General features: G+C 44.1%; 2 protein-coding genes across 3 annotated transcripts in view; both read left to right on the forward strand.

Annotated features, from left to right (window-relative positions):
• Nucleotides 1-1,903, forward strand: part of RASGRF2 (Ras protein specific guanine nucleotide releasing factor 2) — a 255,357-nt gene extending 253,454 nt beyond the window's left edge. For both annotated transcript variants that reach the window (XM_066602949.1, XM_066602950.1), the window contains one exon: nt 304-1,903. In XM_066602949.1, the coding sequence (XP_066459046.1) occupies nt 304-396 (93 nt within the window). In that variant the 3' untranslated portion in view covers nt 397-1,903. The remainder of the gene's footprint in view (nt 1-303) is intronic.
• Nucleotides 1,904-12,321: 10,418 nt separating this feature from the next.
• ZCCHC9 (zinc finger CCHC-type containing 9) lies at nt 12,322-22,729 on the forward strand. The gene is made up of 5 exons (XM_066602951.1): nt 12,322-12,628; nt 17,009-17,159; nt 19,178-19,270; nt 20,879-20,947; nt 22,040-22,729. The coding sequence occupies exons 1-5, from the start codon at nt 12,365-12,367 to the stop codon at nt 22,153-22,155; spliced, it is 693 nt and encodes a 230-aa protein (XP_066459048.1). The 5' UTR covers nt 12,322-12,364; the 3' UTR covers nt 22,156-22,729.
• The last annotated feature ends 666 nt before the right edge of the window (nt 22,730-23,395 follow it).

Consider the following 23,395-nt stretch of genomic DNA (forward strand, 5'->3'; position numbering starts at 1 on the left):
ATCTCTCTCAGCCTTCTAAAGCCTTGGAAATATCTGATGTAAGGCGACATATAAGTTTTTTCTCTCATTTGGAATTGAATAAAACTTGCATACAGGTATAAAGCATAAAAAAACATATGGCAATATATATATATACCCTCACAACATGTCCTGAGTACAGGGCATTAATATAAAAATTCTAAAAAGTCCCTGACAACCCCTGTAATAAATAGGCTGGTGTTAATAGACTAGTTGTATATTATGAAGCTACAGAAGAATATCGCTAAGTGCAATGTGAACTTTTTTTTTTGTCTTGTAATTAAGGTCACTCAGTTCCTCTTGGACAAGTCACGAATCTTGGATGAAGATACTCTGTATGAATTATCCTTAACTATTGAACCAAGGCTCCCAGCATGAAGAGTTTTAATGTGTGTGTCTCGAGGCAACACAACGCTTTCACGTCACAAACCGAATTATGCATGCCATGCCGAGCAGAAGAACGACACCCTTTCAGTGGAAGCACAGAGTGCCGCAGGTGCTTTATAGGCAGTATGAGTAAACAGAACTACTGTACAAGGAGGATATTGTCTGGGGGCATTGCACTAGTCAGATATTAATACTGTGTCATTAGGAAAGGGAACAACCATGGAAAGCAATGCTGACCTGACCGTGACGGCTTAAATACCTACAAAGTACAAGGTGTTTGAGACTGAAGACGTAAGATGGCAAAGAAGAGAATGAAGTGAGCCAACTGTCCTGTGCACTGAATACTGTGTTATCAGAATGCATCCATAGGGGAAAGTTGTGACTAGTCAAGTGACACTGTCTTTACTGTAGTGTATTGCAGTGTAATGCGCAACCAACAAAGTTAAATCTTTGCATGGAGAAGTCTGTTATCATAATGTCCTAATGAAGAGACGGTGAGAAGAAGTGGAGTTTCAGTTGTGGTGTTCACAAGCACTTATTCTATAACCTGCATCTTCAGGAAAGCGGAAAACAAACCTTTTCATCATTTTCAAGCTTTTTACCTCGTGTAAACAAGTGATTTGAGCAGCCGGCTTTGTCTGTGATTTATCATTCATTTATTCATTTTACATCCGGTTTCTAAGCACTGAACTGAAAACACTGAGCAGCTGCAATCTGCATCATGATTCTTGTAATGTATCGACTACTGATACTGTGGATATTGGAGGGAACTGCACTGCCCGGCAAACATAGATATTTAAGAGTGTGTATTGTCTTTTTACTTCTTATTTTGATGACTATTGATGCAACTCTATAGTTATTTCCCTAGAGGATGTCAGACGTGGTTTGCAATTATTTAGTTTTTTGCAGATTTTTTTTTTTCATTTTTTTTGTGACTAAATTAATTTATATAGTTTTTTTTTCTTCTTTTGCTTGCTCCAGGAATGTATAGCTGAATAATGTGTACAGCTCAAATAGATTGCTAGTCATCATTTTTATGAAGTGGTCTGGAGAATATTGCCATCAGTGGAGTGCACTCGAGGATTAATATAACAGACGTTACAGCTCCATGTCGTACAAGAAGTAACTTTAGAGAATTGGAAACAGAAAATGTGTATTTTCTTTTAAGGAGAAGGGCGCGGTGTACGACATTACAGAATATGTGATTATGCCTTGTAAATTAGAGTTTGGAGACCTTCCATACCACAGGAAAAACCCTTGTTTCCCACTAATAAATTTACCTACGGTATGAACGTGACTGGGTAATTTCATTTATTAAATATACAACGTGGAGTGCATGCAAGTCATAGATACAGTAAGTACAATGATATTGCTTCTGAGAACTTATCAGATCCTTACTTATATTCAAAATGTCATTTGGACAGCACCACCGTTATGCATAACACTATATGGTGTTATATTTAGGCCTTTGCTACAAGTTTTTATGCTATTCCAAATAGCTTAGATTAGAGCATACTAACCTCTGTAGCTAAAGACATCCCCTGGCAAAATGTTACCTATCATGTGGAAACTATACCTATGGAAATGTTAAAAGAATTGTAACAACTGCAATACAAGTACCATGTTTCCCCGTAAATAAGACACTGGCTTATTTTTTTCCCCCAAAAAGGGCACAGTGTTTTATTTTTTTTTGGGGGGGGGGGGGGCGGGGGGCCTGTACTTACCTGGTCCACAGCATTCCGATGCCTCCTGATGGTGTCCAGGTGTCCACGGTGGTGCAACGTCGTCCTCGTCTTACAGATGCCTTCTGCTAGCGACAGGGCTTTGAATCTTCCGTCTCCAGCAGAAGCCAGCACTGTGATTGGCTAATCAAGCGCTGGCAGCCAATCAGTGAAGGTCATGTCCCTGTGCAGTAGCATTCACTAGCTAGGAAGGAATTCTGATCTATTGCAGAGACAGCTCGCATGAGCAGCCTTTGAAGTAGATCAGCACTCCACCTGCTGGCCTGTGAACTGTGATGTAACATACATTGGCTGGCAGGAAGAAAACGGCCAGCCAATGTACGTAACCTCACAGGAAGGAGAGGAATCAGCCAGCTGGAGGTGAAGTGACTCCCTTGGACTGCAGGAGACAGAAGAAGATCGGTGTGGTGAAGATCTGCTAAGAAGACTGATAGGGAAGAAATAGGTAATTATAGAAATTTTTTTTTAATGACAGCACCCCTTTAAAGTCACTATGTGACTGTATTTAACAGGACAATTCACCTCTAGAATCCTCCTTCCCTAGCATGTGGGTGACCTTAGTTTGAGAAACACCAGATAAATTGTACCAAGGAATAGCCATACATCTCACATAAGATAAACTACACTTCCCTAGGTGGTTGATGAACTTTCTTTCTTTAGTGCTAGTAAATATGTCATCCATATCGGCAAATAAAGCTGTATGCTTCGCTGATGGCATAATAAAAAAAAAAACTTTTGGAGCATTTAAGAAAAAAAGCAGCACTGCCTGGTCCATGAGCTCTTGGCATCAAAGAACGGAAAACAAGGCAGCACTCTTTAAAGTTGATCATTTGAGATCTGACCTTCAGCATCCCAGCCAAAGAATAGAATGAAGGGGCCATTGTGCTCCCCTTCATAGTTTACATAGGCACATATTCATGAATGTATGTGGCTGAGCTTAGTACTGTAGCTCAATCCCATTACAACTAGTGTCTTGGCTCTTTCATTTTGCTGATTGGCGGTGGTGCCAAGGATGATACCTCCAATTATCCAATATTGATGAAGATCTCCTAAAGATAAGATATTAGAAAAAACTTTCTGACAGGGTGATCAATGAGTGGAACAGGTTGCCACAGCGGGTGGTGAGTTCTCCTTCAATGGAAGTCTTCAAACAGAGACTGGAAAGACATCTGTCTGGGATTATTTAGTGAATCTTGCACTGAGCAGAGAGTTGGACCCGATAATTTTGGCGGTCTCTTCCAGCTCTATGATTCTATGCTTCTAGATTTTTCCTGAAGATATATGATCAATATCAAAGTTCTAGAAAACCCCATTAAGTCTTTTCAATTAATGTTGTTGAAAAATGAAAGGGAATATAGAGAATAATGGTGACATAGTGTAAGACTGGAAAAAAAGATATTTCCATCCACTTTAGCATATTATCCAACAATGTTGATCAAGGGAGGAAGGCAAAAAAAACCCTATGAAGTAGAAGCTAATTTTCCTCATTTTCGGGGAAAAACATTCCTTTACGATTCCAGGCAATCAAAATAAAGGCCATTTTACACACAAAGATTATTGCTCAAACTGCAGAAAGATTAAAAGATTTAATGATGGTTTTGCATAAAATTACACACACAGATAATAACTCCATTAGCTAATTAATTAATCCTTGTTTTCCTCAACGAGTTGTTTGCTCAGCTTGGCATGTGTTTAGGCATCTGTTTTTGCATAAACACTTCACCCAACCAAGCAAACAGCTGGTGAACACATTCCATTGTTCTCCTCTGGACTCCATGCAGCTGAGTAAACCCTGCACTACAAAGCCATGGCTGGCTGTTGGAAACACAGAACGAACTGCATTTCAACTGAAAAAAATTCCAGGAATCAAACTATGTATTTTATGCCAGCCTAAAAACCTTGTCTAACAATAATTGAACGAATAGAGCATGACTGCCGCGTTTACATGTAACAATTATCGCTCATTTTCGGCTGTTTGGAACGAATTTTGAGCAATAATCGTTGCGTGTAAAAGGGCCCTAACTCCCTGGGTCAACAATCTTTCTGAACTCGTCTGATCCCCGTGGGCAGTGGACATTGATCTGTATCACAGACGAGAATTGGAAATGCAGAATAGGGCATGCTGCGATTTTTATGGTCCATGTGAAAAACACCTGTGTGAACAGCCCAACTGGCTATAATGGATCAGTGTGCTGTCTGTGAGATGCATGGACAGGAAATACACCCATGTGAATTGGCCGTTAAGATGGCGCAAAGCATGCAAACCATCCATTTTTGCCCAAATTGAGCCAGGACTCTGGTACATTTAGCTTTAGTAAATCTCTCAATGTGTTTCAGAGCAATGTATGCCTGCTACCATCATTGTGTACACTTACCAGTATGGTGTAAGTGAGCCCATTGTTACTTTTGCCATTTTACTTTATTAATTTTTTCAGTCATTTGGAGTACTAATAAAGACCAATCATTTTGCTGCGTGGTTATCAACAAACTGCTGTTTATGAATCTGGAAGATATTTCTATTTAAAACCTTGAAAAAGCTTAAGGCTGGGGTCTCACGGGACAGAAATTCTGCGGCGATCTCGCGGAATGACCGCACGGAAAAAACGCAAAATTTCAGCGGGATAAGTGCAGCTTCAAAACCTGCGGCCTTTAGCTGTAGATTTTGGAGTGGTTTCGCCGCCTGCAACCCGCTGTGGCCAGCTCTCCCCATAGAGAGGAGAGAGGCCGCCACGGAAACAGAGCAAGAATTGACATGCCGCGGATCTGAATTCCGCGCTGCACGTCAGTTTCCCGCGGCTTGGCCGCAGCGTTTGGATGAAATTTTTGCAAAAATCTCTTCCACGTTGCTGGCTTATCCGGGAATTAAAAAAGCAGGTGGAATTGCCGTGCAGAAAGTCTGTATGGAAACGCCACGGCAATTCGGTGTGAATGCACCTTAAATGTTCTGCACTGAATGGGCTGTTGGCCTGAAAGGCACATTATAGCTTGAATTACAATTTTCAAAATAAAACCCTGGGAAATGTAGAATCTAGAAACTAAAAAAAACTATTCTTTCCATATGTATGTATATATATATATATATGTATATATATATATATGTATATATATATGTATATATATATATATGTATATATATATATATATATATATATATATATATATATATATATATATAGTTGTTAGGTTGCCCCTCAGCTGTCTTTTTTTTTTCTAAACTAAATAACCCCAATTTTGATAACCTCTCTGGGCATTGTAGTCCGCCCATACCATTTATTACTCTAGTTGCCTGCCTTTGTACCCGCTCAAGCTCTGATATGTTCTTCTTGAGTACAGGAGCCCAAAGCTGTACACTATATTCCATGTATGGTCTGACCAATGATTTGTAAAGAGGAAAAACAATGCTCTTCTCATGTGCCCCTAGACCTCTTTTGATACACCCTATGATCCTATTTGCCTTTTTCATGTCAGTTTTGCCCAGTGGTTTCCCATTTGCTGTGTACTGCTGACATAGATTTCTCCTGCCCATGTGCATAACCTTACTTTTTTCCGTACTAAACCTCATTTACCACTTTTCTGCCCCCAACTTATCCAGATCCTCTTGCAACCGCATTCTGTCCCATTTTGATAATTACTTTACATAGTGTTGTGTCCTCTGTGAATATTGATATTTTACTGCCCAATCCTTCTACCCGGTCATTAATATATTAAAAAGAATAGGACCCAAAACTGTCCCTTGTGGTACCCCACTAGTAACGGTGACCCCATTAGAGTATGTAGCATTTATAACCACCCTCTAATGAGCCAGTTACCTACCCACTTACACACATTCTCATCCAGACCAAACATTCTGATCACCTTATTCACCAGCCATACGTGTTTTCACGTCCTGAATGTATGGGCTTTATTCTACAGGGCCGTGAAAACACGTTGGCCCTGTAGAATAAAGCTGTGGGGTCGAGGAGTGTGACCGCCCCCTGCTATCGTCTACCACAGTTAGCAGAGAGCCTGGAGCTGTCCCCGGGGGCCGCTGTATTGCCATAATACAATGGATAACGGCGATCATGTAAAAGTTTTATAAAAAGTTAAAGCTTCATCCCCCGTCACCGATTCAGTGTGGTGAGGGGAGATGAAACTTCGTACTGGAGGCCTCCGGATTTGTCCCCCAACTCGATCATCCTCCACAGGCCTTCTCTGGCTTCCGCACATTCATCCGCCAGCAAAATGGCAGATGCATGCGCAGGAGCCTGGAAGGGCCCAGGAACTTTAAAATCTCCTTGCTCCCAGCTACCAAAGGTAGTTAAGAGCCTGGAGCAGTGAGCGATCCCCAGTCACGTGATGGCTGTTAGCCAATGGTATAAAAAGATAGTACTCTACCTTATTCAGATTGCTACCTATAATGCCTACGTAATTTACAAGAAGCCCCGGGAACGCTCACTTTCCTGCAGGTCAAGGAGCAGCTTGTTGACCGCTTTCTGTTTGAGACCGCCGCACCTCAGCAACATTATGAGTCTGAGGCGGTGCAAATTCTCACAGAGATCCACTTTTTACACCCCTCCCTGACACTGAGGTCAAGAAATACCCCCCAAAAAAGTGTTGGGTTTGTGGCAAGGTTGGATGGATAGAGGAGGGATACCCGGTTTTATTGCCGCATATACTGGTCCCAACCAGGCCTCTGTTATTACTCCTGTTTTAAGACATACTACAGTTTTACATTATTACTTTTATCTAAGATTAAGGCCTCCTACACATGGGCAGGTCGGACCCTGAATGCGGGATTCCTGCAGCGGAGTTTGACCAGGTGCCTGGCCGGTGACCCCAGCGTACCTGTCCGTTGTCTTCTATCAGTGCTGCGGATGTGCCGGCCAGCGCTTCGTCGTGCATGCGCAGTAGGTGCTGGCGCTAGGTGATGAAGCGGATCCCGCGATACTTCCACAGTGCTTGCTGCAGCAGTGCCGCGGGACGGGTGGCTTCTATTGACCTCAATGAAAGCGGTCTGTGTGTAGCCCGCACAAAATCGCAGCATTTTGTGCCCTGAAAGCCAATGGGTCTTCCCACCATTAAAAGCCTTGCCATGTGTCCAGTAAGCAAATTGCGGCTACAATGTTGATGCCTCTGAACATGGGACGAAAACAGGGGGATCCATTTTGGGGTGCAAGTCTTCACTCATATGTGTTCTGTACAAAGAAAACTGTTTTGAAAATGACACAATTGCTAAAATAATGAAAATTGTATTTTTTTCTTTTTGCTTTGCTTTGATTTATTCAAAAATTGTGGGTTCGCAATACACTGTACACCACTAGATGAATTCGTTAAGGAGTCTAGTTTTCAAAATGGAGTCATTTGTGGGGTTCTCCATTATTTTGGCCACTCAAGGGCTCTACAAGTGTGCTATGTGGCCTAAAACACCTTCAAGCACTATTTCTGTTCTGAAAGCCACCAGCTGCTTCTTTCATTTTGGGCCCCATTGTGCATACGGACACAAGATTAGGGCCACAACGCACTGGCATAACGATAGGAGATGCAGAGGATGTGGTTGCACCCGGGCCCAGGAGCCTTAGGGGGCCCATAAGGCCTCTCTTCTCCATATAGGGAGTCCAGTGCTATGAATAAAGCATTAGAGTTGGAGGCCCTGCTACAGGTTTTGTATTGGGGCCCAGAAGCTTCAAGTTACGCCTCTGCGTTAAGGGGTTAAAAGAAGTTGGGGGGCCCCAAGATAAAATTTTGCATCCGAGCCCATGAGCCCTCAACAACGACACTGCCACAACGGGTATTTTCTGAACACAGGACAAACAGGGGTATCCATTTTGGGGTGCAAATCCTCATTTTAACCCCTTCATGACATGGCCTATTTCGGGCTTAAGGATGCAACAATTTTTGGCGGATTTTCTTCTCCGTTTATCAAAAGCCATAACTTTTTTATTTTTCCGTCGACGCGGCTGTATAAGGGCTTGTTTTTTGCGTGGCGAACTGTAGTTTTTATCGGTGTCATTTTTGGGTGCATTAACTATATTGTAAAACTTTCTTTTTTTATGATGATAGGGAGAGAAAACGCATCAATTCTGCCATAGATTTTTTTTTTTTACAGCGTTAATCATGCAGGATAAACAAGACAATCCATTTTTTCTGCGGAGCGGTACGGTTACAACGATACCAAAATTCTTACATTTTTTTTTAGTTTTTTCCACTTTTCTGCAATAAAAACCCTTTTTTTGGAAATCTCTTTTTTGCGTTTTTTTCCGTGCACAGTCAAAAGCATGTGCATCTTATTGTACGCGTCATTACGGACGCAACTATACCAAGTATGTGGGGTTTTATTTTTTTTTACCTTTTTTATGCTAATATGAGAAAAAGCATAAAAAAAATGTTTTTTTTACTCTTTTTTTTACATTTTTTTAATGAATTTTTTTAATCTTTGTTTTTCTTACACTGTTTGTGTCCCTCTGAGGGACTTTAACCACTGCCCTGATGATTGCTGTCATAAGGCATGGCAGAGCTACTGCTCTCCCATGCCTTATCGCTTATACAGCGATCTCAGGCACTGGTAATACAGGACGCCAGTGTATGGCGTCCTGTTACCATGGCGACAGGCCGGGCTCTCGCGATAACATCGCGAGAGCCGGCCGGAGACACAGAGGTAGCTCGCTCCCTCTGTGAACTCTTTCCCTGCCGCGATCTACTGACAGCTGGCTCCCGCTGCAGCATAGCGGGGGATCATATGTGATCCCGCGCTATCTCCAGGATGTAAGTTTACGTCCTGTTGCGGGAAGTACCAGGCTCCCAGGACGTAAACTTACGTCCTACAGCGGGAATGGGTTAATGTACATGATAGAAAAAAAACTGTCTTTAAAATGACATATTTGCAAATATATGACATTTTATTTTTCTCCTCTAAATTGCATCAACTTCTGAAAAAAAAGTGGAGTCAAAATACAGTAAATACATTAAGGGATGAATTTTTTTTAAAATGCAGTCATTTGTGGGGTATCTATCGTTCTGACTCCTATGAGCCTTTGCAATCTTGGCTTAATGTAGAAAAACAAAATGTTCCTCAAAATGTTAGTAATTTAATGTTAAATTTGTTTGTTTCCTAAATGGTTAAAAAGAAGTTTTTCAAATCTGCATCCAGAATAAAGTAAACCGAGGGAAACATTTTGACATATTGCAGTTGAAAATGTGAAAAAATATTTTCAAAATGTACCCAATTTACTTTCAGTAGAATTTGTGTATATTTATTGTTTTTTTTTTACTACCTAATGGCTCTTGACACTGGCAATCGCGATATCCCTGCGAGAACATCGCGACAAAATCACAGTTTTGTTCTGGGGATTTTTTGAGCATCAGTGATGCTTTGTCTTGTGAAAAATTGCGCAATGCTACTGCGTGTTATTTTTGAGCGTGGTAGAATTACGCAATAGTCAATAGGATTTTCTAATGTTAAAAACTAGAGATGAGCGAGCATACTCGCTAAGGACAAATACTTGAGCGAGCATTGTCCTTAGCGAGTACCTGCCCGCTCGGAAGAAAAGGTTCGGGTGCTGGGGGGAGCGGCAGGGGGGAACGGAGGGGAGATCCCTCTCTCCCTCTCTCCCCCCTGCTCACTCCCGCAACTCACCGCTCACCCGTGCCGGCACACGAACCTTTTCTTCCGAGCGGGCAGGTACTCGCTAAGGACAGTGCTCGCTCGAGCAATTGTCCTTAGCGAGTATGCTCGCTCATCTCTATTAAAAACACATAGCAGGAAAATTGCAAGTTTGTGCGTTGCGATGGGATAAAAAGGAGATTCCATAGGGAAGCATGGACTCGAAAAAAAATCACAAAATGCAGAAAGGCAGGACATGCTACAATTTTTTTTTTTTTTTTTAATACCACATCGCATGAGTGAAAACTTTACAAATAGGAATGAAATCATTGGTTTCATAATTCTGCTTTTTCATTCACTCTTGCACTGTGGATGCGAAGTAAATACTATCCATAGAAATCAATTTTTTTCCTGCACACGAGCGGAAATCAATTGCGATTTCCATGCACTGAGGAAAAATCGCAGAATGCTCTATTTTTGCACAGATTTCGGGCAGACTGCAGCCCATCCGCAATTAACATTGCAGACAGGTTGCGGATTCTGCGTCATCACCTAGCGGCGGTGTGCGAAAAATAAAATCTGTACTGCACATGTCTGATGGCCAGCCAACTTCTCCAACCACAGTACAGATGAAGAAGCGAACATATAGGTATAGGTTTTTGGGGGAGGGTTTGGCAACTTTCACTACTTAAAAAAAAAAAATTTAATTGTACCATTTGTTGATCCATGCGACATTTTGGTCACTTTCCATTCTGTTTTTTGTTAAGACGAGATTAAGGCACAATTGGCTATTTTTGGCCTTTTTTTCTTGTATAATTTTTTTAGGTGCATGCTATATAATAATAATAATAAACTTTATTTGCATAGCGCCAACATATTCCGCAGGTCCTGGATTGCCCGGGTATCCTTTGGTAGTGCGTTCCTGAGGACCGGTGCTGCTCTGGAGAAGTCTTGGAAGCGGGAATGAGAAGTTCGAATTAAAGGGGCGCTCAGTCTGGTTTCGTTAGCAGAGCGGAGAGCCCGGGCTGGGTGATGGATTGAGATGAGGGAGGCGATATAGGGGGGCGCTGCGCTGCGGAGGGCTTTGTGGATGAAGGTGGCGAGTTTAAATTGAATTCTGTATTTAACGGGCAGCCAGTGCAGTGACTGGCACAGGGCAGAGGCGTCCAAGTAGCGGCTGGACAGGAAGATGAGCCTGGCTGCCGCATTCAGGATGGATTGGAGAGGGTAGAGTCTGGTGCAGGGGAGGCCGATCAGCAACGAGTTGCAATAATCGAGCCGGGAGTGGATGAGGGCAACAGTAAGCGTGTGTATATATATATATATATATATATATATATATATATATATATATATATAGTACTAACTTTCTTCTCTGGGTTTTTACGAACACAGCGATACTTCATATGTGTTTTTTTTTAAATATTTATATAGTTAAGAGGAAAGGTAGTGTGTTGACATTTTTTATTATTTTATAACTATTTTTTTAACACTTCTTTTTGTCCCACTGGGGGACTTGAATATCAGCATCTTTTATCACTCTTCTAATACACTGCTATACTTCAGTATAGCAGTGCATTAGAAAAGCTAGGAAGCTCAGCCAAACACTGAATCCCATAAGCCACTGTCGCTAGAGGTTATAGCCAAACCTCCAGGTGATATAGCAACCTCTCGGGACCCCCGCAATTCCAATGGGTAACAGAGGGAGCTCCCTTCCTCTATCAGTCTTTTACATGCTGCGGTCGCACTGACTGTGGCGTGTATGAGGGTTAAACACCGGTGATCCAAGGTTCCTTCGGCCCCCCATGTTAGAGCAAATGCCCGGTTGTCATCTGAGCACCTGCTTCCTGGCAGAACAAAGCCCTCTAATGACCACCATCAAGACGTTTGGGCTGTCATTAAAAGGTTCAACTAAAGGCTTCATATGCATGAGTGGATTGGATGCCGCATGCGGGAGCCTGCAGCCCTTGCCCGTGGCTGGCGAGCATGCTTGCCTGTCTGGGTCTTCTTTTCTCTGTACTGCCGATGCATGCGGAAGGGCCGGCCGGCGCGCATCCGCAGTACAGGTTTTTTTTTTCAAGCTTCTGCTTTCCCGCGATAGTGCAAATTGCGGATGGGCCACGGATCAGCCGGCTTCCATTGATTTCAACGGAAGCCGTCAGTGCGGGAACCACAGCAAAATGGAGCATGCTGCATGCTACGATTTGTTTTTCAAAAGGTCTGCAAAACAAATCCGCCTGCTTTAATTCAGCTGTAAATCAAATCTGCCTGTGGACATTGTGCCTAAAAGAAAACTGCCTGTTGCCCATAGCAGCAAAGCACAGCTTCCACTTCTTACACTGCTGAGGTAAAGTGAAAGCTGCGCTGTGATTGGCTGCTATCGGCAAAAGGTTTCTTTTTTTAGCCCGTTTGGATAAATAGAGCCCGTGCGGCCGGTTATGTGCTACACATGATCCCTTCTCCGGTCTGTAACACAAAGCAGTCTCTCCGCACTTTGCCTGGGTGCGGGTCTTATGGGTTATTTTCCAGTAACAAAGATGGCCGCCGACTAACGAAGGGTAGCAGTATACTACTTCCGGTTCAGCGCCGACGCCATATGCTGCCCACTTGCCACATGTTTGCGGTGCTGTAAGTCGTCATGACTCGTTGGGCTCGGCAGGGGCAAAACAACACCGCGGCTCGGAACCGCAAAGTGTGTGCGGCCACTCCATGGGAAGAGCTGCACAAGAGCGCGCCGGCCAAGAGGGCTGCCCCGGGCGCGGAGGGGGCGCCCCTAAGGAAGAAGAAGAAGGCCTATGTGAATGAAGACGTCAACGGGTTCACGGCGATGCAGCAGGACCGGAAGGAGCAGCGCAGTGAGGGCCGGCGGATGAAGAGACAGGACACCAAGAGGAACAAGATGGTGAGGAGGAAGCAGGCTGCGCGCTATCTGTGACCGCTGGTGCGTCACGTAAATAACACCCAAAGGGAGATCCTGAGTAGGGGGGAGGGAAAAGGGGGTAAGCGGAACCGCTGCATGGGTCACACTGATCTTTACCGCTGTGGATCTGGCGTACTGCAGCATACGGCGTATACACGACGCCTTACGTAATTACATAGAGAACAGTGCGCTCTCACGCGTGTATACGCTGCTAATAGACCATGCTGCGTTCCTCTTTTGTGCTTGCGTAATGCGCAATTCTGACACGCTAATGTGATCAGAGCTGCGTTAGGCTGTGAGTTACTGCGTATCACGCGGGCGTACAGCGCTACGGGTAATACGCCATAATCGTCTCCTGTGCCTGCGGGTTCTCATTGGTTACGGCCTGATCACGTTGCTGCTGACAGCCCGGAAGACGCAGAAGTCGGGCTCATTCATACGGGCGAGTGCAACTTCTGCCCATGAAAGATTAGTTTTTCCCACCGTCCGCCCTTTTTTATGTTTCTGCTGCGTTGGTATTCACCGTGTCTTTTACATATGCGAGATAAAAATAAGACGGTGCCGCAGTGTGGGGCCGGCTGCACGCGGACGGGTCAGACTGTGCATGCGGGATCCACCTCTGACTGCAAGGGGCAACTCCATGCAGCTTCTTCTCCGGCACTGCAGATTACCGCGGACGCTCGCCGCCAGTCATGCGCAGTACAGATATTCACCACCCCTGTGCTGCCGCTAGGCTGCAGGATCCTGGGCCATCACCTTATCTGCAATGTCTATCGCGCATGGGCTGCAGGTGGGATGGCCTCTGTTGACTTAAATGGAGGACATCCGCAGCAATATAAAGCATGCTGCGATCTTTCCGCTAAGCGTCCGGTCAGAATGACAAGGGCACTATTGGCGCCATTCATTTCCATCATGTGACTGGTCCGCCCGCTGGCATTCCATTTTCTTCTTCCTTTTGACAGAAGAGGATAGCTGAATGCTCCAACATAGATGTGAGTAAAATCTCGACCGCCCCGTCACATAGCAGGGAAGAATGTAAACGGGCGGAAATTCCGCGGTGAGATTTTCCACAAAATTTGCGCCTGTGCCCGCTGCCATAGGATTGCATTAGTTTATGCAATCCTATGCAGATGGCCGCGATTTGACCGTGTGAAAACTCATGCAGTAAACAAATGGCGGCATATCCTATTTCTGTGCGAGCCTCGCAGAGGTCCACACAGAAACATCACTAGTGACGTACTAGCTCTGCGGCTGTGCGCCAGCTGCACATAGAGCAGAGACAAGACGCTGCAGGAGGTGAGCCGCGGGTCGCTGCAGGGGTGCAAGCCACATCCCGCTGCAAGAATTCTCGCAGCGGGATCCGACCCGGCCGTCTGCACTCACCCTTAATGAATGGCCACTTCTTTTCTGTGAAGTACAAACCTGTCCAAGTGCCCAGCTGCTATGGTGTGATGCCGCAGAGCGTCGCAGGAGGGGAAGGTGCTGCTTATCAGTCCGAGTCCTCCCGCTAATGAGGTATCGGTATAGGGAAAGCGTTGTGGACTTCTTCCTTCCTCACGTTGCTAAATATTTTTGGACAAGGGGATGTCTGGGCCACCAGAGCTGCTCAGCCCGGACCATGTACCTATCCAAGTATACATAGTTACCAGATATGGCGGAAGTCCTAATTTACCCCAAGCCCTCCTGTAGGGTGTAGGATCTCTGCCGGCGCTCCGAGTCCCCAACTATAGTGCTGTTTCCAGTAATAGCTGTAGTTTCTTATATTACATCTCAAAGGATATCAATCCTTTTATCAGCTTGTTGGTTAAAGGGGTGTTCCTATTGGCCACAAGGGAAAGAATGCTTTATACGAGAGGCCAAGAGGACAGGAATAGACAAGCTTAGCTGTGTTACACGACTTTTGTAACTCCCATAGAAGTCAATGGGACATATGCAAACAGCATAGCGCAGTGATCTGCAGGGTTTCTGTAGGTTAGGAGTTTGCACAAGTCTCATTGACTTCTATGGGAGTTACGGAGATGGTGTAGTGAAGTTCGCTCGGCTGTTACTGTACTCCTGGCCTGTTGTACATCCTGGCTGGGGGTAGTAGGGGCTATAATAGAGATTAGGAGTGGGTCCCAGATATGCCATAGAAGTCTGAGGTAGTAATACTCCCTCGAGTCACACACAACTACATATCTACTTCTTAAAGGGGTTGTCCTATCACAGACGACGCTTTTCAAAATGTGTCCCACATGGCAAGTGGCCAATTTTATCCGGATCCTGCTCCCAGCACCCCCAGCAAACAACTGGTTTTGTCGAGGGAAGCTGCGGTCACCCAGGCACATGTAGTATTGTGGTACGAGGACTTATAAACTATTGGTTCTCTGTTAGCAGCCCGAAGACTGAAGTATATTATATTCTACTGTATACACATTTAAGCCTTATTAGCTTCCTTACTCTTTGAAACGTAGTTGTCTGTACATGTAGTCTGCTTTGCTGTGTGTCTGATCTCCTGTGTGATACTAGTTGTATCTTAAAGGGGTTGTCCCGCGGCAGCAAGTGGGTCTATACACTTCTGTATGGCCATATTAATGCACTTTGTAATGTACATTGTGCATTAATTATGAGCCATACAGAAGTTATCAAAAGTTTTTTACTTACCTGCTCCGTTGCTGGCGTCCTCGTCTCCATGGTGCCGACTAATTTTCGCCCTCCGATGGCCAAATTAGCCGCGCTTGCGCAGTCCGGGTCTTCTTATCTTCTCAATGGGGCTCCGTGTAGCTCCGCCCCGTCACGTGCCGATTCCAGCCAATCAGGAGGCTGGAATCGGCAATGGACCGCACAGAAGACCTGCGGTCCACGGAGGAAGAGGATCCCGGCGGCCATCTTCACCGGTAAGTATAGAAGTCACCGGAGCGCGGGGATTCAGGTAAGCGCTCCGGTAAGCTTTCTTTAGGTCCCTGCATTGGGGTTGTCTCGCGCCGAACGGGGGGGGGGGGGGGGGGGGGTTTGAAAAAAAAAAAACCCGTTTCGGCGCGGGACAACCCCTTCAAGTCTTGTTTAGACACAAGATAGCTTTTGAGCAATAATCGCTGTGTGCCTTTACAGCGCAAGCTGATCGCTCAAACGTTAAGGGATCACTTTGTGTTTCGAGCAGGGTATGCAGAAGACAAGTAGAGCCGCTTGTCTTCTGCATCCAGCTGTTCTCTGCTCTGAGCGCCCGGCTGGCATACAGCTAAGTTCTCCAAGCAGGGGGTGCAGAACACAGCTGGACAGCTGTGTTCTTCATACTCCACCTATCATCAGGGAGCCAGATACAGTTGAAACAATAGTATCAGCTGTATCCCGCTGTGAACTCCTGATAAGGCTCATCGTTTTCTTTAAGCATGCTGAAAGATCAGCGATTCCTTAACGAAAACTGTACAACGTCAGTGCAGTAAAACACCATTTACACTGATGGATAATCGCTCAAACGATAATTTGAGTGACAGTTTTGAGCGATCATCTTTGCATAATTTATAGTAGCTAAGTAGCTACTATAGAATATGCAAGCGGAGCGGGACACAGCTGTGGCCGCTAATAGAGCAATACAGATGCTTTGCATATATGCAAGCAGCTGCAGTGTTCTCCGCTCTGACTGGTAGTGTCCCCGCTATGAATTCACAGCAGGACACAGGCAGAGAGAATCTTATCAGCTCAGCCAGCTGATAACAGCCTGCTCTGTTGATGACAGCTGATCGCTCAATTCTGGCAAGCTAGAATTTAGCGATCAGCGACTTGTGCACGAAAACTGCACGATGTCCCTGCATTTAGACAGAACGATAATCGCTCAAAAGACGGCTTGAGCGATAATCGTAGTCTAAATCAGCCTCCCACCCACCCCTCCCTTTGTTCACACTCTCCACCCACCCCACCCCCCATTCCTAAACTTGCTAAAAGTGAAAGTAGAAACATTTCCGGGTCTTTGTGATGAACCAATAAGTTAGCTTTTAATAACCCTGCCTACTAGATATATAAAGCTCTGTATGTGATGTAATAACCACTCTCAGAGATTTGTGAACATGGTTCCGTCTGAGAAAAGTGTATCGACACAAATAAATCTGTGTTCACTTCCTACGTCCCTGGGTATCGCATCAGATGTCACATCGTACATCAGTATGACGGGCATGCAAATGAACGGACATCCTGTATACAAGGATAACACAAAGTCCAGCTCGTAGAGGAAGGTCCCGAGCCGGGGACACGACTCTATGACATTAATAGGGTGTAGAAATGGGGATTATTATCTTGGCACAAACTCTTTAAGGGTCCCCAAATCTCCTAGTTGGTGAGGGGATCGAAGGCACATTACAGCTGATTCCACCTTTTATTTTTTTACAGATCTGCTTCCACTGTCGAAAGCCGGGTCACGGCATGGCCGAGTGCTCAGAGGCCCTAAGGTGCCAGGAGTCGGGCACAGGAATATGTTTTCGTTGTGGATCCACAGAGCATGAAGTCCATAAGTGCAGAGCTAAAGTGGATCCAGCACTTGGTACATGTGAGCTGCTTAACCCTTTCCAATCCAGTTTCCCTGCCGCCCACACACTCCCCAGCTCTTATTTATTTGGGGCGGGAAAGTACACTGTGGATTCCTTGGAATTACTCAACACAAACCCATAAAGATGTCATAATGATTTTATTAGCAATTTTTTGGAAGTGTACAATTTCCAATCCAGTGTCGGCCCTCGTCAGACATTAAGATTTCCCTGCATATCTCCGATGTCGGAGGTTGTTCTGCATAGCTCCATCGCAGCTCTGTCCTGCATAGTTTTAGAAACGTGTCTGACGTCGGCGCTATGCAGAGAAATCTTAATTTTGGACGAGGGCCGACACTGGATTGGAAAGGGTTAAATATGTAATTAGTGAGTTCCGCCACTACTATAAGTAGAGATTAGCAAGTTCACACTGATACACTGCTCAGCCATTTTTCATTTTGCATTATGGGAACGTTTCAGACCAAAACCATGTTTAGCGCCCAGCTATATGTTTCCCTACTGCTGTTGTAATGTAGTGTTGGGCTCTGTACACATCTAGGTTGGCATTGTCTTGATGGCGACAATAGAAATGCACACTGCACTAATCCTAACCTAAGAAGTGATGGAAACCCTGATGGAAATATTAACGGGATTTCCTGTCTTATAAAGTGATGGTATACGGTACCACTAGGATATACGATCATTATCTGATCAGTGTGGGGCTAACCTCTGCAACCCTCATTAATCCTTTGAATGCAGGCATGTACCCCGTTCTAAGTCCTCCCTGCACAGCAGCGCTCCCGGCCGCCTGGCTGTGCGGGGAACTGCAGAAGGCCCAATTTACTTGGGTGGGTCTGGACTGCAGAGGAAGAACAGTGAAGGGGACTGCCATCACTTCATTCTCAGGATTAGTGGGGGTCCCAGAGGTTGGACCTAAGGTGATCAGAAATTGATTTTGTACTGTATTGCTAGGATATGCCATCATTTCAAGATGAAGAAAATCTAGCACTACACGAAGACCTCATACAGGCGACCTACACAGTCTGGATGAGAGGTGAAAGCTAATTCTTTGATCATAGGATAGGTGTTAAGTCTGATCATGGGGATCCACACCCAGGACGGGAATCAGTCTTCCCTGGTTGTCCTTTCTGCAGTATCGCTGTACCCCCTCTGGTGAAGAGAATGAATGGAGTGACATTTGCACGTGTGCGGAGCGGCTCCCTTCATTTTCAGCAGGACTGTCGGAGACAGCAGAGTGCTTGTACTCGGCTGTTTCTTAGCCCAGTTGAAATGAATGAAGTGGCAAAATGCAACTGCAACTCCATGCAACCGTACGCCACTGCAGATGAGTGCAGTGAGCCCAAGGCAACGAGAAGAAGGGGTCACGGGACCCGCTTTTCCAGGAACGGTAGGAATCTCAGTAGTGAGACTCCCACAATGAGACTTCATTCACCTATCCTATGCTTCTTTTTGTTTTGTTTTTTACTTGTCCATTTTCAGAGGCATTTTTTAGGTTCCCCTATTTCTTCCCATTTGTTTTTCTGGCATTCCCTATAGGGTAGCCTATGCAAAAAGTCACTTTATGGATTTATAGATCAATGTTCTCCGTGCATTCCTGTCTTTCAGCGCTTCTTTCAGTTCTGCGATTGACATGTTCGCTGTTTTTCTCTTTCCACTGACTTAGACAAGCATCAAAGTCGATGGAAAGAGAAGGTCAGGACGACAAATGCAAAAATAGCAGAAGAATATCAAACCCACCGCCTGCTGTGATTGGGGAAAAAGGCCACTGACCCCAAAACACCAGAAAACAACTTTTTGTACTATGTTTAATATTTCTCTTTGGACCTACTGCTGACATATTTGGCTGCATCGTCTTTTTGAGACAAAAAACGCTATTAAAAATCTGGTGCTGCAAGTTAAACCTCCCTTACAGAGGGATTCCTCATATAATAGGCTTGGTTGGATTTATAGATGGTTGAATGTCTTTTTTTGGAGTAAAAAAAATAAGCATTTTGTTTTTTCTCTGGTGTTTTAGGAGAGTTTCCATTTGCCAAATGTTTTATATGTGGAGAGATGGGACACTTGTCAAGATCTTGTCCGGATAATCCCAAAGGTCTCTATGCAGAAGGTAGGTTTTTGAGGGTTTTTTTTACCCTATTTTGTTTGGGGTGGGGTTCTGCGTAATTGGGGGCAAAAAAAATAAATGCACAAATTGGGGATTTAAAGACTGTATTGCCAAAATGTTTTTGTATTAATTAAAACCAGATGGTGAAATATTTTTCTAATCGTTTTTTTTTTTTTTTCTCCCCCTGATTGTATAATTTATTTTTTTCTGTTATCTATGCATGTCTACGGGGGCGCCATCTTTCCTGAGCTACATATTTAACAGAATTAAGAAGAGATGCTTTACAGCAGCTTCATGGGCCATTCACACAATAGACAGGAGACGACCCATTGACATGTATGGGAGACTGTTCTAGACGTGAACTTTTTGTTACTTTTCACATGAAGCCAGATTCTTCTCCTGCGTATTCCTGTTTTCTAGACATGCTCTGTGACCTGTCTAGGTCATTTTCCAGGGGGGGGGGGGTGTAAATAGTCATAGCTGGTCACCTCTGAATGGAAGATCCTGTGTTATCTACATATAGGTGTTACCTTTCAGTATAATCCCGTCTCTGATGTTATTGAGACGACTTCTGCAACGACTTCCTGTTCTGTAGAGAAATAGCCCATTTTTCAGCTCTGTGGTCAGTGTGAAAAATGCAGGATGTTGGAATATTTAAAAAAAAAAAAAATTTAGATTGTGAGCAATAGTTAAAAAGTCACCAAAAATTATTTTAAAATGTTTAACACAAAAATGCGATTTTTAGCATATTAGGTCATTTTCCTAGCTACATAACATAAACCTATGCCATGCAATCATAAGGGCGAGTCTGTTTTATACTGGAGGGTGTAAGCGGTTTTCAACAACTGGCAACCACCACCAGCCGTGATTGAAGCTAACTTTGATTGCAGCCCTTTTAACCATGTTAACTGCAGCTTTTTGTATGCAGAAACTGAATGACTGAACAACTCCTGTTCAGCCGCTTCATGCGTTTACATGGGACAATTTTCATCCAAATTCCTGCGGGAGCTTGAACGATTCTAAACGATAATCATCCGATGTAAAGGGGCCATTAGTACTCTGTCCGGTCCCATTTTACATAAGGCAACTATAGCTGAAAGTAGCAGCTGTGTGATAAGAATCTCACGTTCTTATCACACAACTGCCGACCAAGTCTGCTCCATAGCAGGGAAGAAGAGCCGCCAGCACGTACAGCTGATTGGTGAGCGCTGGCGGAAATGGCTGCTCCTCCTCCACCAGTCGGCTGCTCCTCCAGGCAGCTCTCTTCCCCTGCTATGGAGCGTACCCAGCTGGTAGCTGCGTGATAAGTCCTTATGACCGCTCTCTAAAAATAAAATACACAATTCTAGAATTACGGGGCTTTGTTCACCACATCTCCCAAAAAGATTGAATTAAATGTAATCAAAAAGCCTTGTTTGCCTTAGAATGGTTCTGATGAAAACAGAAAAGCATGCAAGAGCCTGGAAAACCTTCTGTAACGTCTAATAAGACTGGCACATAGCAGCCTGTATATAATTATATTACAATGTAAAGTTTTCAGTTAGCTAGTTCTCGTATCCTGTAACAGGGACATTGCCAACTGTTAAATAAAGTGAACTGTCTGTCTTTTAGGTGGAGGCTGTAGGATTTGTGGTTCTGTTGAGCATTTTCAGAGGGACTGTCCAGAACATCAAACATCAGGTGAGAGCGGATAACAGCAGGTTGCATCATTAGTCTCAGACACACCCGCTATGATTGGCCAGCGCTGGTCACATGAGTAGCATCAGCCAGTCAGAGCAGCATGTAGTGTCCGAGACTGTCGATGCTTAGTAATGCCCAGTGTGCAGCTGGTAGTCCGAGAAGCAGTGTGGCCATCTCTGTTCTTCCAGGCCTGGAGTGTTGCTTTAGAGTGAATGCAGACGGGCGAATTTGAATTGCGGAATCCAGAGCATAGCATGGAATGCAAAAGTTATTCTTCATGCACACAAGCAGAAACTAATTGCGGTTTCCGCTCGCGGATACAAAATTGCAGCATGCTCTATTTTCCAGTGGATTCCGCACGGACTGTTTCCATTGAAGTCAATGCAAACTAACCGACCCACAGCCCATCGGACAGGCTGCGGATTCCGTAGGAAAAGCAGCAGCTTATTAAAAAAAGAAAAAACTGCACTGCGAATGTCCGACGGAAAGCCATTCAAATGATCTGCAGTACAGAAGAGAAGACGAAAATGCAATTACGTGCAAATGCCGGCTGGGCACAAGGTCGATTTTTATTTTTTTTTGTGCTGTGGGCTCCCGCATGCGGAATCCGACCCGCTCATGTGCAAGAGGACCTGTTACTAGTTCTAATATGGAAAGTTCTATTTTGGAAAATGCTTGTATTCTTCATGAAGTAACAATTTTGGAGCATGTCTTATAATTCTGCAATGTGTTGTTTCTCTGTTATTTATTATAACTTTTATTTTGGGGTTACATGTGTGTCTTTAGAGGCTTATTAGCTCCCATGTAAAATGTACAACAGGACCCCCAGCCATTACATACCATTTATATGGTCTCGTTCACACGGGCTACAAAATCTCACTACGAAACGCATGTATGTGAAGCTCATGATTTCCAATGAGTTCTTTCAGGCTACAAAACATCTCATGTGAAAGAACCCATTGAAAACCATGAGCTTCACATACATGCGGTTTTTAGTGAGATTTTGTAGCCCGTGTGAAAGAGGCCTTACAGCACTGATGTTCTCTGTCCCACTCTTCCTATGTATAATTTTTATTTTCTTTTTTACCTTAGCGCAATTGACAGTCAGCAGATGGTCAAGTGGAATGAGTGCAGATCATGAAGATGTTCCAGTACAGACAAAAGTGAAAAAAGTACCAACTAAAGTGCCGAAAGTTGTCACATTCTGATGATTTTCATCTTGAAAATAAAACAAAATTGGAGTTTGAACGCAACTGAGACATGCCGTGAAAACTTTAACATGGAGGGTCGTGACAATATTGCTGACTATATGTTCGCCATATCTGGAGCGGATGACTAGAATTAACCTTTTCCAATCCACTGTCTGACGTCTGAAGACATAACGATTTAGGGCTGTGCAGCTCCGATGTTGGAAGACGTCCATCGGGGTTCTCACTGTAAATTGCCAGCCTCTCTGCTGTTGGAGGCTATCCAACGTGTCGCCTCATGCAGTACTAGGTTCAGCCAGCAGATAGCGCCGTTGTATAACTGCAGAAAAAGCGTAAACCCACTAGGAAAACCAGGATACAAATTGGATTGGAAAGGGTTAAAGTAGTTTGCACTTTTTGTAATATAGCAACAATTCATATTGGGTCTAATGGTTTAGACTTAACGTATATGATTACCTTTCAGTGATTAACATCTTGGTTCCATAGATATACAGAATGCTGAAATGTAATGTGAGTTGATCTAAGGAATTGCGCTTTTTTTATTGCATAGAATAAATCATTTTAACTGCAAGAAGACTTGTCATGTGATGCCTTTTTATGCGGTTACAGCTTTTACTACCACAAGTAAATGATCAGAAGCTTAATCCTGTGTTCAGACTTCTGTCTGCTCGTTCTTTGCAGGGTGCCCATCATAAATGCTGGAAAAAAATAGTGCCGCATGCAGTACTATTTTATCCAACACCCTGATGGAACCCATTATAGTCAATCAGTTCCTCCCTTTGACTGATTCAATATCTGTGTTTATTTTCATTCTTCTGTTCAATAATGGCACATAGAATGGAAATCTGACCACAGCCATACATAGTTCTTTTTAAAGTGGAAATTAAAACAAATTTTGAACAAAGTGCAAATTTAGGTACATTTTTGTGATCACCATTTTACAGTGTAAATTCAAAAGTATCCCCGTGTGATTCTGTGATGTATGTTACATGACTGCATCATCCCTGGCGCAGTGTGTACACAGTAATGTATACACACCCATACTCTATGGGTAGAATCTGCATGTTTCAGATGGCTTTCGGTAAGAGTGGCTACTTGCAGGCTGGACATAAGTGCAGAATATCTGGGAAATACTAGTTCAATCATAATGTATGAGAGAACTGTATAAGATATGGCTATATGGCCTTAAGATACCTTCACACTGTACAGCCGTACCAGCGACAATCGCTCCTGTGTTTCA

This window comes from Eleutherodactylus coqui, chromosome 5 (assembly GCF_035609145.1).
Source record: "Eleutherodactylus coqui strain aEleCoq1 chromosome 5, aEleCoq1.hap1, whole genome shotgun sequence".
NCBI lineage: Eukaryota > Metazoa > Chordata > Amphibia > Anura > Eleutherodactylidae > Eleutherodactylus > Eleutherodactylus coqui.

Coding starts and splice junctions, on each gene's coding strand:
- ZCCHC9 (XM_066602951.1), top strand. CDS start 12,365: ATGACTCGTTGGGCTCGGCAGGGGCAAAACAACACCGCGGCTCGGAAC. Junction 12,629..17,008: donor ACACCAAGAGGAACAAGATG/GTGAGGAGGAAG, acceptor ATTTTTTTACAG/ATCTGCTTCCACTGTCGAAA. Junction 20,948..22,039: donor TCCAGAACATCAAACATCAG/GTGAGAGCGGAT, acceptor TTTTTACCTTAG/CGCAATTGACAGTCAGCAGA.